The following is a 14,064-nucleotide window of genomic DNA, read 5'->3' on the forward strand; positions in this document are numbered from 1 at the left end:
GAGGTCCCACTGCTGAGAGAGGTGCTGAAGCTGAGTACTGAGTATGAGGAGTCTGATACCAGGGTTATCCTGGATGCCAGGGCAGCTCCTTGGAGATTCCATGGCTTGACTTTATCAGGAGGAAGACACAGCAGGATATTCCGTACAATTAAGTAGCTACAAAACGTTACTTGGCTGAGAGCTGAAAGGGCACACTATTGAGAGACTCCAGGGTTTCATTAATTAGGAGGCAGCCCACACAGCCTAGAATCCATGCCTTTCGCCTCCTGAGTTACTCATACCCCTTTGCATTCTGGTAAAATCATTTCAAATATCGGTCGCAAAGATTACTTTGCCACTGCAGCCGGCTTTCTCAAGGCCAGCTTCTGGAAATCACAGGCAGGCACTGCTTATCTGATGGAAGGAACTCTTCGGTCAGTCTCAGGCTCAGTCGCGTGCTGTTGTAGGAAAAGGAAGACCTATTCGGTCCTGTTAGGCTGCGGGAGGCAGCGAGCTGCCTCTGCCCTGCGGGCCCCGCCGCCCAGTCGCTGGAGGGCCGCAGGGCGATCGCCCGCCCTCGGTCCAGGAGCGCAGGGGAGCGCCCGCAGCAGGGCCCCGGCGCCTCGGCCTGGCTCTCAACCCCTAGGCGCTCAGCGGGCGGCGGGCCGCACCCGGAAACGCAGCCGCCCGGCCCGTGCCGCCTCCGGGGCCCGGCGCGCGCCACCCGGAACAGCCCCTCCTCCCGCCATTTTCGGCGGCCGGCGGGTGCGGGGCCTCCGAGGAAGCGGGCAGCCATGGCCGCGGGCGTGGACCGCGGGGACGCGGCGGGCGGCCGGCAGCACGTGTTCCTGCTCCCAGGTAAACACGCCCCCGCGCGGGGCGGCGGGCTCGCAGGTGCTGCGCTCCCGACCCCCGTGCGCGCCGCCGTCCCGGGCGCGGGGCCGAGCTCCTCCCAGGGGCCGGCGGGGTCTGCACCTCGGCCACCCGGCCTAGGCAGACGCCGTTTGGAGACCCGGAAGCGCTGTGGGGCGGCGGGTCCTGGGTCTCGGCCGCTCTGCGTGGCCTCCCGCCCCGGGCGTCTGCCCAGGGAGGGGTAATTTGGTGTCCGCCGTCAGGCAGCTGGCCCGGCGACGGGGACCTACTGGATAGGAGCCAGGGGTGCCAGTAGGCCCAGAGCGGCCTTGGAGACAGGCCTGGGACAGGCCTGGGCTGGCCAGGCAGCAGGGAAACTGGAGGAGGGTCGCCGTTGGGCCAAACGCCATTTCTGGAGAGTGATGTTCCCGGGTGGGCCAGAGCCACGTGTTGCAGCCTCCCTGTGGATCTGACCGCTTTGATGGTGTAGCCCTGGGGGAGAAGATGCCCTGCTCGCTGTATCTGAAGTTGAGATACAGGTCCGCAAACGCGGGGCATTTTTTGCAGCAAATACATTCTCTGATGGTGATACTGGTATGGTTTCCCAGGAATGGTAGATTTTGAAAATGGCTACACGACAGTCCAGAGTAGTTTTTGCTTGTGTGTTTAACTTTCCCTTCTGACTATAGAGTGGATGAGTTTTGAGCATGCGGTTCACCAGAGGTAGAACTTTCTGAGCCGCTCCTCAAACCTACTCCTGCCCCCCCCACCCCCTCCCCCTGTCACCAGAGAGTGTTTGTGCCTGTTTTGGTTGGGAATGCACCCCGTTGTGCCTGGCCTTTTTGCATTGCTGGTCTCTGAGATGCATCCACATTTAAGTAGCAGTTGGTTGGGTTTGTTGGCTGCTTGGTGTTTTTGCAGCTGCTGCTGTTTCGCTGTGAGCAATTGGATTATTCAGTTGTGAATTAGCCTGCAAAGAGCATCTTTTTTTCCCCCGAGGTGTTTGGTAGATACAAGCTCTCATTTCTTTGGGATGTGTTTCCTGAAGTGGCGCGGCTGATTCTGGGTGCTTGCGTGTTCGTGTCCAGTGGCCAAGTGGTTTTCCACCAGCAGTGCATGGACTTTGACAGGTTGGCAGGAAAATGGAATGGACATGTAGGAGACTCTGTGGCTCCATATCCTCGATGGATATGCTTCCATGGTAAAACACCTGACGCAGAATTCAGGGTTGGGCGGACTTTTAGCAAAAGGCTGCCCGGGTACATGGGATTCGCCTTTCGTCAGACAAATCCTTTCTTCCCAGTTCGGTCACCCCAGTACAATTACTTATATTTGCAGGGTAGAAAAACTACCCATGCTTTCGGAATCCAGTGGGGTTTCTGCGTTATCATTCAGATATCCATAATAGCTGATGATCCTTTCAGTTTCTTAGGTTGTTCTGTTGATTGGTCTTCATTGAAGTGGGTTGTGTCCTTGCTGTGAACATAAAAACCTTCAAAAGAATTAAATATTCATGTGTCCCCAGCATAGCAGGTTTAGTGTTACCAGGTTGTGGGAATAATTTCAGTCGGTTGGATGAGATGCACTGTGACCTTTAAAAACACTGGAGGTTCAGCTGCTCTTAGGGTACCAATGGGGCTGTGTGGCCTGGCCTGGGGGTAGCAGGTTCCTGGGCAGTTACAACTTCAGCCGCCTTCCCTCCGGTTCTTCAGGCGGCCTTTACTGCCACCTACAGGCTCTACGAGGACAAACATAGGTTAACGGTTAGAGAAGTGCAACAGTGGTTCGCGAACTTGAGGAGCTGCCACCCACCCCATCAGCTTCTCAATCTGTAGTCCTGGGCTGAGGCCTGAGAACATGCGTTTCTAACGAGGTCACTGCTGCTGCAGGTCTGGGGACTGCCTCTGGGAACCCCGACACTGAGGACCAGCCCTTGAGAGCTAGTGTGGGGTATGAAAATAGCCAGACACAGGTTTGGCTCTCTTTGTGGCCGGCCAGAGTTGACGTGGCTGGGGTAGGAGGCCCATCTTCCCAGATGCACTTGTTATCTTTTCAGCAGATGGGAAGACAGCCCAGTTGTGCATTCAAGAGCAGGGGACTGCCTACCCTCACCAAGGGGTCACACTGTGGCTTCGGTGAAGTTGGACCCTTAATAAACAAAAAGTGCATTATATAAAACTTTACAAAGTGCAAGGGTACTTCAGAAAGCCTGTGGAACTATGAAATTAGAATACAAGATTTGTTTGGTGTAAATATTTTTTGAAATCCATGCTTCATTTTCCCATAATACCATAGAACGAACTTGCTGAAGTACCCTCTTGTTTGGTAGAGACAGCCTGTATTCAGTTTTAGAAAACTTCTGGGTCTGAAGAACTTCTCTCCATGCACTGGAAAGTGAGTGCATTGCTCAACAGGCCATGAGAGAAATGCAAAGCCCCCTAACCTTGTGATGGTACTTGTTGCCAATACTTAATTCCCATTACATGACAAACTGCCTACCACAGCAGTGTGTTGTATCTCAAAGGATGTATTTAAAAGTTGGATTTAGGTTGCTTGCCTCTCATTTCAATTTGTTTGGAGAAACCGAACATTCCAGAAAAACAAAAGCTGGAACTTGGAAGGGATGCTTGTGGGGTTTTCAGCCTCAGGACGTTGGTTTACATAGGCAGGTGGAGACAGAACCGCACCGTAATTCAGCACACTCAGCCTGCCTTTGAGTTTGGGATGGTCTGAAATGTTTCGTTGCAGTATTAGCTACTTTAGGAGACCATTAGCTTCTCTGTTTTTTGGGAATATGTTAGAAGTTCCCATTCCTCTTTGTTGCTGTAATAGTACATGTCACAGTCATATTTTTTTTTTTTTTTTGGACAGGCAGAGTGGATAGTGAGAGAGAGAGACAGAGAGAAAGGTCTTCCTTTTTGCCGTTGGTTCACCCTCCAATGGCCGCTGCGGCCGGCGCATCTCGCTGATCCGAAGCCAGGAGCCAGGCGCTTCTCCTGGTCTCCCATGCGGGTGCAGGGCCCAAGGACTTGGGCCATCCTCTACTGCACTCCTGGGCCATAGCAGAGAGCTGGCCTGGAAGAGGGGCAACCAGGATAGAGTCCGGCGCCCCAACCGGGACTAGAACCCGGTGTGCCGGCGCCGCAAGGCGGAGGATTAGCCTGTTAAGCCACGGCGCCGGCCAACAGTCATATTTTTAATATTCTGCAGTCCAGGTTTTGTACACTTAACCAGTTCCACTAAGTTAAGCTGGATCCTGGTGTAAGGTCAGTAGATCCAGTGAGTACAGGATGGAAGACGTCATTGATTGTTGTCAGGAGCTGATCCATTCACAGGGTTTATCTCCAAAGAGATATTACAACATTGAGAAACTATACATGTTGTGTGAGGGGAAAAAAAAAAAAAAACAAACACATGATTTCAGGTCCACTAATAAAATTCATTTGTTCCCAGGTAGGCAGACTGAACCATCGGCAATGCTTATGAAGTCCCCAGAGCACACTGGGCTTCAGATAGAATTGTCAATTATGTTGTTTTGCAATAAAGTTATTCCTCTTCATTTCATCGTCATAAAAACTATTCTTGGAGGACTGATATTGTGGTGCAGCGGGTGAAGCCTTCCCCTGCGATGCCAGCATTCCATATGGGTGCCGGTGCCAGTTCTGGTTGCTCCTCTTCTGATCCAGCTCCCTGCTGATGCACCTGGGAAAGCAGCAGAAGATGGCCCAAGTGCCTACCCCTCATGTAGGAGACCAGGATGGAGTTCCCGGCTCCTGGTTCCTGGCTCTGGCCTGGCCCAGCTCTGTCCATTGCAGCCTTTTGGGGAGTGAACGAGTGAATGAAGATCTCTCTCCCCCTCCCTCCCTCTGTGTAACTCTGCCTTTCCAGTAAATAACTAAATCTTATTATTATTTTTTTTTTCAGAAAAGTCATATTTGTTATTTATTTCCGCAGAGATAGCATCAGTAATGGCCGGTTTCTGGGGGACAATTGTTCACTCCCCAAGGCAGTTAAGAAGCCCAGTCCTAGGGCGGCGCCGTGGCTTAACAGGCTAATCCTCCGCCTTGCGGCGCCGGCACACCGGGTTCTAGTCCTCACAGCCTCCCCGGGGGCCTCTGGAAAGCAGAGCACGTCACGTGGCACTTCTGGACGGCTGTTCAGACTTTCTGATTTCCTTTTCCAGGGCTGACTGCTGGCTAAGCTGCAATGGGCCACCGGGTGAAAGGGTAGGAAAGGGATCCAGATCTGCATGGTGTGGTGCCTGTTTCATTGTCTGCCCCGGGACAACCAGCCTGGAGGCTGCAGGCTGCCTGGAGTTTGAGCAGAGGCCTCCCGCAAGGGCCTGTGTCCCGGCAGCATCTACGAAGGCTGGTTCTGGTCATCGGCTGCCCCCCCCCCCCATTGTTTTTATTATTTACTGTTTGAGAAGTAGACAGAGACAGCTTCTATCTGCTGTTCACTCCCCAAATGCCCACAGCAGTCAGGGGATGAGCTGGCTGGAACCAAGGCCTGGGAACCCAATCTGGGTCTCCCATGGGAGTGACAGGGCCCCAAGTACTTGAATCGTCACGTGCTGTCTCCCAGGGTCTGTGGTAACCGGAAGCTGGAGGCAGGAGTTGGCACTGGGAATTGAACCCAGGCACTCCTGTCTAAGCCACTAAGCTAAATGCCTCCTCCATCTCGCATTGTTTTCAGATTTTTGTTGTTGTCTTTTTAAACCTGTTTTTGGCTAATCTTGATTTCCACATTTTCTCCCAGTGTTTTCTGTAAGAACTTTTGATTAAAACAGTCATACCTACCTTGTATAAACTTCAGTAATAACAAAAACAGAAGGAAAAAAAAACCAGAAAGCTTGTCTGTTACCTGCCATTCAGAAAGAGCAATTTTTGCCAGCGCCGCGGCTCACTAGGCTAATCCTCTGCCTGCGGCGCCAGCACACCGGGTTCTAGTCCCAGTCAGGGCACCGGATTCTGTCCCAGTTGCCCCTCTTCCAGGCCAGCTCTCTGCTGTGGCCCGGGAGTGCAGTGGAGGATGGCCCAAGTGCTTGGGCCCTGCACCCCATGGGAGACCAGGAGAAGCACCTGGCTCCTGGCTTCTGATCAGCGCGGTGCACCGGCCACAGCATACCGGTCGCAGAAAAGGAAGACCTTTCTCTGTTTCTCTCTCTCACTGTCCACTCTGCCTGTCAAAAAAAAAAAAAAAAAAAAAAAACACACAGCAATTTTTGAGGCGTTTCCTTTCAGTCTTTGTGTTAGTGTGTATCACAAAATTAATTCCATGTTCTTAAATTTAAAAAAATTTGTTCTATTTCTGCTTTTTCACTGTTTACTCTTGCTACTTATTTACAGTAATGCTTAAACACTCAGGGACAGTGGAGTTGCATGACGGTACTGCGTGGTACTGTTTATTTCTACACTGAATCTGACAGTTAAATTGAGTTAATGAAGAGCTAGGGGGTTTGGATTTTGCTGTGAGCAAAGCCGACAGAGAACTTTTTATGAGTGACGCTCTCCATGTGGATGAAGTGTGAGTGTCATCAGGGTACCAGTGTTGTTCACACGGTAGAGGGTACGTGTTTGGAATGGGTTATCATTGAAGGTGGATACAGATGCAAAGTACAGAAAGGTACAACAGCGGTGGAGACAGATTCCCATAGCACTGTGGGCACCAGGGCACAGTAGGAGCCGATGACAGCTGTCCAAGGCAGGTGAAACTTGCCAGCTAACCATAGCCTTTTGCAAACCCCCTGGGTGTGCGCTTGCCTTAAGTAGGATGCCCGTTTGAATGGTCCTCACATCTGCCTTCGTGTGGAAATGACTAGCATTTTGAAACATGGATTCATGCATCTGACTTGGTGTTATAAAAGCTACCTTGAGCTTCTTGGAGCAGGTTCACGTGTTCCCAGGAGGGGCCGGCTGTGCAGTGGGGATGGGGGCGGTGGCTGCTGGTTTGAGTGGGGACACCTGCAGCAGGGCGTCCAGGGTTTCTGACCGCCCGAGTGTCAGCTTCCTCTCCTCAAGCCTGCTTCCTCCTCCATGGCAAACAGGCTGCCCGCTGCAGCCAGCCTGTGCTCTCTGGGGCCTGCGGGGAGAGGCCGCACGTCTTCGCTTAGCTCTGGTTTGAAACTTTTCAGGATGGCCTCTGCCAGCCCAGAGCTCTGGCGACAGCGCTTAAACGTCTTGGGAAGGGAAGGCACGTGCTCATTGATGAGGTTAACACTCCCGGAAGCTGCTAGCACCAAGGTACTGGAAAAAGGAGGATTTTGCGGCCATCCAGCAGCAGGCAACCAGAGGCCTGGCTGTATTGTAATATCTAAAATCTCAAGAAAATGAACCAGACCATTTAGGACACAGTCTTATGTGAGCACCAGGGTGATGATCTCATCTTTGTTTTATTAAATCTTGACGCCTGAACAGCCTAAAAGTAAAGTGGAGGGTGCTTTGATGTCTGGACTTGCTTTTCCACGTAAGAGAGAATGTGCGTTTGTTCACTTGTGCCAAAAATCAGACGGGGCCACCAGTGCTTCCAAGTTGTAAGAACACGGGGCACAAAGGTGGCTCTTTCTCTCGCTCGCTCGCTCACTCTCTTTCATCTCATGTCTGAGTTTTAAATGATTAGAAAGAATTTGTCTTAACCAAGAGAGGGGATATGAAAGAGCTGCCCAGTTTAAAAAGCTGGTTGACAAACAACTTCATCAGCTGTACAACAGCCTCCGCTACACAGCCCGTGCACGAAAACCAACAGACCGTGTTGGCTGACTTCACGACTGACAGTTCAATGTTACTGAGTGATTAAACCTGTTGTTTTCATGGATGCTGGGTACCCCAGCCTTTAAACACTGAAATGTCACAGGGAACTGGGATGTGTGTGCAGCCATATAAGTTAACATAACCCCTAATAGGAAGGTCAACTTTCTTGCCATTGATCAAACTAGAGTTTATTTACTTTAATTTTTTTTAATTATTTATTTGAAAGACAGAGAGACAAATAGTACTCTCATTCACAGGTGTATTCCCCAAATGCCTGCAAGGGCCAGGACTGGGCAGGCCAAAATGGGGAGCCAGGAGCTTAGTCCAGCATGCCCACATGGGAGGGCAAGGACCCAACTACTTGAGCGTTCCTTGCTCCCTCCCCCAGTGTGTTCATCAGCAGGAGGCTGTATCAGGATTGGAGCTGGGATTCCTACCCAGGCATCTGATGTGGGAAGCAGCCATTCCAGTAAGCATCTCAACTGCTGTGCCAGACACCTGCCCCACTGTATCTGTTTCTGTTACTAGATGTTTCTCTCATGCACTCTTTGACCCCATCCTTTCTCTTTCCGGACTCCCCAGCAGTGCGGTGTGCTGGCTGGATAGAAATGGGGGCAGTGACGAGATGCCCCTCCTGTGTCTGAGGCTGGGAGCACAGCACAGGAAAGGGAAGGCAGTTTGAGACGACTGTGCGATGTGTGATAGGGGAACAGTCATTTCAAGATAATGACCGTGCTTCAGAGCTGTGGTCTGTGTTTTTGGAGTTAAGGAGGGTGGAGTGAAGAGTTTCTTTACAGTATCAAAGTTTAAAGCGTTGGCCCTGGGACAATACTTGTCTGACTTTAAATTCTGGCTCTACAGTTGACTGCACTGGCCTTCTTCATCCGAAGGAGAGAGAACTAACATTGTATTATATAACCCATGGAAAGGACTTACCCAGTGCCTGCGAGGCAGTAAATGGCCAATACATAGGTACATATGAGCTGTTATTTTTAATTTTGCATTCGTTGGCCACCAGTATGTTTTCTTTAAAGTTCAAATGTCAGGAAAGTGACAATCAGAGTTTCATTTCTGTTGTTGTTGTCGAGCAGTTTAGATCAGGTTGGAGGACAGAGGGCAGGTTTGCTGTCAGCGTTGATGGAGGCCCATGGGACACACACTTGGCTCTTTGAGAGACCAGACTGCTGGGAGTCAGATTTAAGACCCAGAGCGGCCGGGCACGGGGTGACTGGGAAGTTTAACATACTGTCGGAGCTGACATGGCCAGCAAGACTGATACCTGCTTCTGATTTGCCTGCATTTTTTTCTGCTTTTGCAAAAGTATTCTTTTAGCCAACATGGCTGTGTTGCCTCTTAGGTAAGAAAAAAAGCATCGAAAAGAGAAAGTATAAAGCTTACTCCTGAAAGCAGAGTGTGAAATCTCATTTTTCAGCATGGTTTTGGAAGAAGGTGTTTCACATGTCTATTTGCTAGATAAGTGAACTTTGGCTCTTTGAATATCAACACTTGATTTTATCATCTCTAATTGAATATTTTCTAAAGCTGAACAACACGTTCATGTTGCCTCCCAAGTGCCAAAAGCTCTGCTGAGTGCTTTACATTATCTTGATTTTTACACATAAAATGCACTGGGTTCTGGCTTTTTCACTAAGACACTTGGGATTCTTTCTTGAAAGGCTGATTGTTACGCCCTTAGGTAACTCTATGCTTGGAATTGATGGCTGTTATAATTTGGTCTTATTATTCCCTTCATGTCCTTACCTTTTTCACAGAGTTGAAAGACGGAGAACTGATCCTTAATTGAGTGCCTATTACATGATCTAGGCCCTTTCCCTCACATTTCATTTCAGTCTAACAAGAGCCTGTGCAGTGGTTATCGTTGGGCTGATTTTATGGATGACATAAATGAGGCAGAGTGTGCCTCGCTCACTGCCGAGTAAGAAGAGGGCCTGGGATTGGAATGGGAGCCTCTCACTCCAGATCCAGCATTCTGTCTGTGCTGACATCATTGAAGAATGAGCTATACTTAAAAATAGGTTTAAAAATAAGGACCCTTTGCCCTGTTCCCTCTCTTTTCTGATCCTCTTCCATTACATAAAAACAGGATTTTCTCCTTCCTAATTAATTTAGCTATTATTCAGGTAAAAGAGTAGAAAGTAGAAAAAGGACAGAGTTCCCAAGCCTGGTGGATAAGGAGTGAAGTCGTGGGCTAACCCAGAATTTTCTAAATTTAAGAGAAAATTCCTATTCTGGTAAAACCTTTAATTTATAGTCATGTGTAATTTTGTGGCTATACCAGGTATAGACTGAGGAATTTATCAGAGGTATCAGCAATATGAATTCTTTTTCTCATAGTAAGCTTTCAAAATGCAGTGAGGGTAAATCTCCCAAAAAGTCAGTGCAAACACCGGCAAAGATGGGCAAAATCAGTTTTTTCAGAACTCTTGAAGTTAGCTGAAGACTTCCAACAATCTAAGAGGTGTTGATTCAAGAACAGCTACTGAATCTCATTAGGAGCAGTAGGGTTTGTGGCATTGTAATGTGAACTACTCCCACCTCCCTCTCCTCCACTCTGCAGTAGCCCTACGAACCAGTAGCCTCGCAAGTGCAGGGTACCACAGACTGGTTTGCAGCTCCTCAGAAAGTTCATCTCAGAGTAGTGTCCCTGTTTGACTGGTCTCACAGCTCTCTGGCAAAGTCTCATTTGTGGGACATTATTTGACCTGATGTGGAGCTCAGAGACTTTTTTCTAAGGGAAAAGCCCTATTCTCAGGGCATTTGTCAAAAACAACCAGTGGCAACTGTTTAAAATTGTGGTTTCTGAGAAGGGGATGCCAGCTGGCCAAAAACTTAAAGGAAAGATGTGGGGAATAAGATATCCAGAGGGGCTTTGAGAAGCTCTGATACGCTGCTAGGGAACTAGAAGACTGCTTGATTTGCAGGGCTGCGTGCATGCCCAGGAAGGACCTGAGGGGGCTCAGACTCTCACATCTGGCTGACCATCGGGCCTGGGAAAACAGCACTTAAAAGCTAAGACAGAGGTTTAAAGATCGAAAGTTGAAGGCACGCCCAACACATAAACAGCTGCTTAGCAAACGCTGGGAGAGTTACTAGTGCAGAGTTTTAGCTAACTGTCATGCTAACCGGATAGAGGCCTCTTAGCTGCATACTACAAGGAGGGCAAACTTCACTGAATTAATCCAGGAAGGTCAATAAACCAAGAACAAATCCTGGGGGAATTCAGCAAGGGGAGTCTGATTGCTAGAATTGCCACATTTGTTATTTCATGATCTCAGATGTCCACTTTTCAAAGAAAAAATATGTATGAGAAACACAGGAAAGAATGGTATTCCTCACATAGATTGTGAGGAAAAGGAGTCAACAGAAACCATCTCTGAGAGGGCCGAGATGTTGGACTTACTCTACAAAGACTTTTTTTTTTTTTAAACAATTTATTTATTTATTTGAAAGGTAGAGTTACAGGGTGGGGGCAGAGAGAGAGAGAGAGAGAGAGAGAGAGAGATCTTCCATCCACTGGTTCACTCCCCAAATGGATGCAATGACTTGGGCTGGGTCACCTCAGGGCTGGGCCAGGTGGAAGCCCTGAGCCTAGGGTCTCCCACATAGGTCTAGAAACCCCAAAACTTGAGCCATCGTCCTCTGCTTTCTCAAGTACATAAGCATGGAGCTGAATCAGAGGCAGAGCAGCTGGGACTCAAACCAGTGCTCATAGGGGATATTGACATGGCAGGCTCTGGCTTAACCTGCTGTGCCATGATGCCAGCCCCTCTACAAAGATTTTAGCCAGCTATTATAAATATAGCCAAAGAACTAAAGTAAATCATGTCTGAATAATGAATGGAAACTATGACAATGAAGTTTTACCAACTAGTATCAGTGAAGAGATAGAAATTCTAAAAAATATATAAATTATTACATTGAAAAGTATAATAACTAAAATGAAAAGTTCACTAATGGGCTCAAATGATTTGATCTGGCAGAGGAAAGAATTAGCAGACTTGAAGATGGGTCAGGTAAGATTGTACAGGCTGAGGAACAGAAAGAAAAAATAATGAAGACAAATGACCATGGCCTCAGTGTCCTGTGGGATCTCAGCAAGCATACCAATATACTCATGAGTAGAATGGGAGTCCCAGAGGAGACGAGAAGGGAGGAGAAAGGATATCTGAGGAATTCATGTCCAAACACTTCCCAGTTTGATTTTTAAATTCATTATACATTTGGGGAGTGCAGCAAACTCCAGATAGGGTAAACTCAAGTAGCGAATGGCTACATGCATCACAGTCAAGAGCCAAAGACAGAGAATCTCTAAAGCACCCAGAGAGAAAGGACTCCTCATGAAGCTAGCAGAAACCTGGAGGCCAGAAGTGCAGGCGATACCTGTTCAAAGTGCTGAAAGAACAGGACTCTCAAAAAAGAATTCTGTGTCTGTCCAAGTTACCCTTCCAAAATGAGGAGGAAATTAAGACAGTCCTACAATTAAAAACTGAGAGGATTCATCCCTAACAGAGCTTTTCCATAAAAATCATAAAAGCAGGCCATCAGGTTGAAAGGAAAAGACTAGATGGGAACTTGAATCTACACAAAGAATAAAGAGCACTGTTATAGATAATCGTAAGAATTCAAGTGTATTTTTTAAAAAAATATTTTGTTTATTTATTTGAGAGGTAGACTTACAGACAGAGGGAGGGAGAGACAGAGAAAAAGGTCTTGGCTGGCACTGTAGTGTAGTAGGTAAAGCTTCCACCTGCAGTGCTAGCATCCCATATGGGCGCCAATTCAAGGCCTGGCTGCTCCATTTCCAATCCAGCTGTCTACTGTGGCCTGGGAAAGCAGTAGAAAATGGCCCAAGTGCTTGGGCCCTGCACCTACAAGGGAGACCCAGAGGAAGCTCCTGGCTCCTGGCTTCAGATCAGCCCAGCTCCGGCCGTTGTGGTAATTTGGGGAGTGAACCAGCAGATGGAAGACTTCTCTCTCTCTCTCTCTCTCTCTCTCTCTCTCTCTCTGTGTGTGTGTGTGTGTGTGTGTAACTCTGACTTTCAAATAAATAGATGAATCTTTTTTTAAAAAAAGAAAATAATCTGCTGGTTCATCCCCCAAACGTCTGCAATGGCCGGAGCTGGGCTGATCTGAAGCCAGGAGCCAGGAGCTTCCTCCAGGTCTCCCTTGTGGGTGCAGGGCCCAAGCACTTGGGCCATCTTCTACTGCTGAACCATCTTCCACTGCTGTCCCAGGCCATTCGCAGAGGGCTGTATCGAAAGAGGAGCAGCCGGGGCACCAACCAGCACCTGTATAAATCTTTAAAAAATATATGTTAATTGTAATTTCCAGGGCAAGTACTAAGTGAATAACTTCCCCAAAAGCAAAAGAAACAAGGAAACGAATAAGATAACTCTAGAAAATATCCATTTAACACAAAAGAAGGCAGAACAGAGGGAAAAAGACATGGCATATAGAAAGAAAAAAAGAGCTAAATGGCAGACATAAGCCCCAACTGATCAGTAATAACATTAAAGTATAAATGAATTAAACAGTCCTAATGAAAGGCAGAAATTGGCAGAATGAAGGGGAAACCTGCATGATCCAACTATATGTTATCTACAACATACACACTTTAGAGTCAAAGGCACAAACAGGTGGAAAGTAAAAGGAGGGGAAAAGACATTCCATATAAGCAGTAACCAAATGAGAGCTGCAAAAGCCATTCTGAAATCAGATGAAGTAAACTTTAAGATACATGCACAAAACAACTATTATTGTAAAAAGAGGGATATTTAATGATATATCAGGAAAATATAAACATAATCTAGAAACTACCTGAACCAAAAACTGACAGAACTAATGGAAAATACAGACAATTGAACAAAAATAGTTGGAGATTTCAAACCCCAGTTTCACTAATGTGTAAAACAACAAGGAAACAGAAGATTTACCAACACTACAAACCAACTAACCCCAACAGACAAGAATCAAACATTCCACTCAGCAACAGTGGAATACACATTCTTCCAAAGCCAGTGTGAACACGATATATGACAGGCCAAAGATACACCAAATATGTCCTCCAAAAACAGTGGAATAAAAATAGGAAGCAATTAAAGAAAGAGATTTAGGGAATTCACAAATATGTGGAAATTAATTACAATACTTCTAAATGAACAACAGGTCACAGGAGAAATTATAAGGGAAACTAGAAAATACTTTGTGATAACAAAGGGATATATGTAACATAGTTTTTAATGCAAAACAATATAGGTATGCATGCCTATATTTAAAAAAAAAGTAAAAAGTTAGCAAATTAATAACCCAATATTCCACTTTAGGAAACTAAATTCAAAACCAGCAGAAGGAAAGAAATAAAGATTAGAGCAGCAATTAATTGAATCAAGGATAGAAAAACAACAGAGAAAAATCAATGAAACCAAAACTAGCCCTTCTAAAAAAATCAACAAAATCAATAAAT

General features: G+C 47.3%; 1 protein-coding gene across 4 annotated transcripts in view; it reads left to right on the top strand.

Moving 5' to 3' along the window:
• The first annotated feature begins 322 nt into the window (after positions 1-322).
• RNASEH2B (ribonuclease H2 subunit B) overlaps positions 323-14,064 on the top strand; it is a 74,446-nt gene continuing 60,704 nt past the window's right edge. For 3 of the 4 annotated variants that reach the window (XM_062194244.1, XM_062194241.1, XM_062194242.1), the window contains exon 1: positions 731-837. In XM_062194244.1, coding sequence (XP_062050228.1) covers positions 774-837 — 64 coding nt within the window. In that variant the 5' untranslated portion in view covers positions 731-773. Of the gene's footprint in view, positions 414-730; positions 838-14,064 lie in introns of those variants that run through there. The other variant, XM_062194243.1, reaches the window with a different exon arrangement.

This window comes from Lepus europaeus, chromosome 6 (assembly GCF_033115175.1).
Source record: "Lepus europaeus isolate LE1 chromosome 6, mLepTim1.pri, whole genome shotgun sequence".
NCBI lineage: Eukaryota > Metazoa > Chordata > Mammalia > Lagomorpha > Leporidae > Lepus > Lepus europaeus.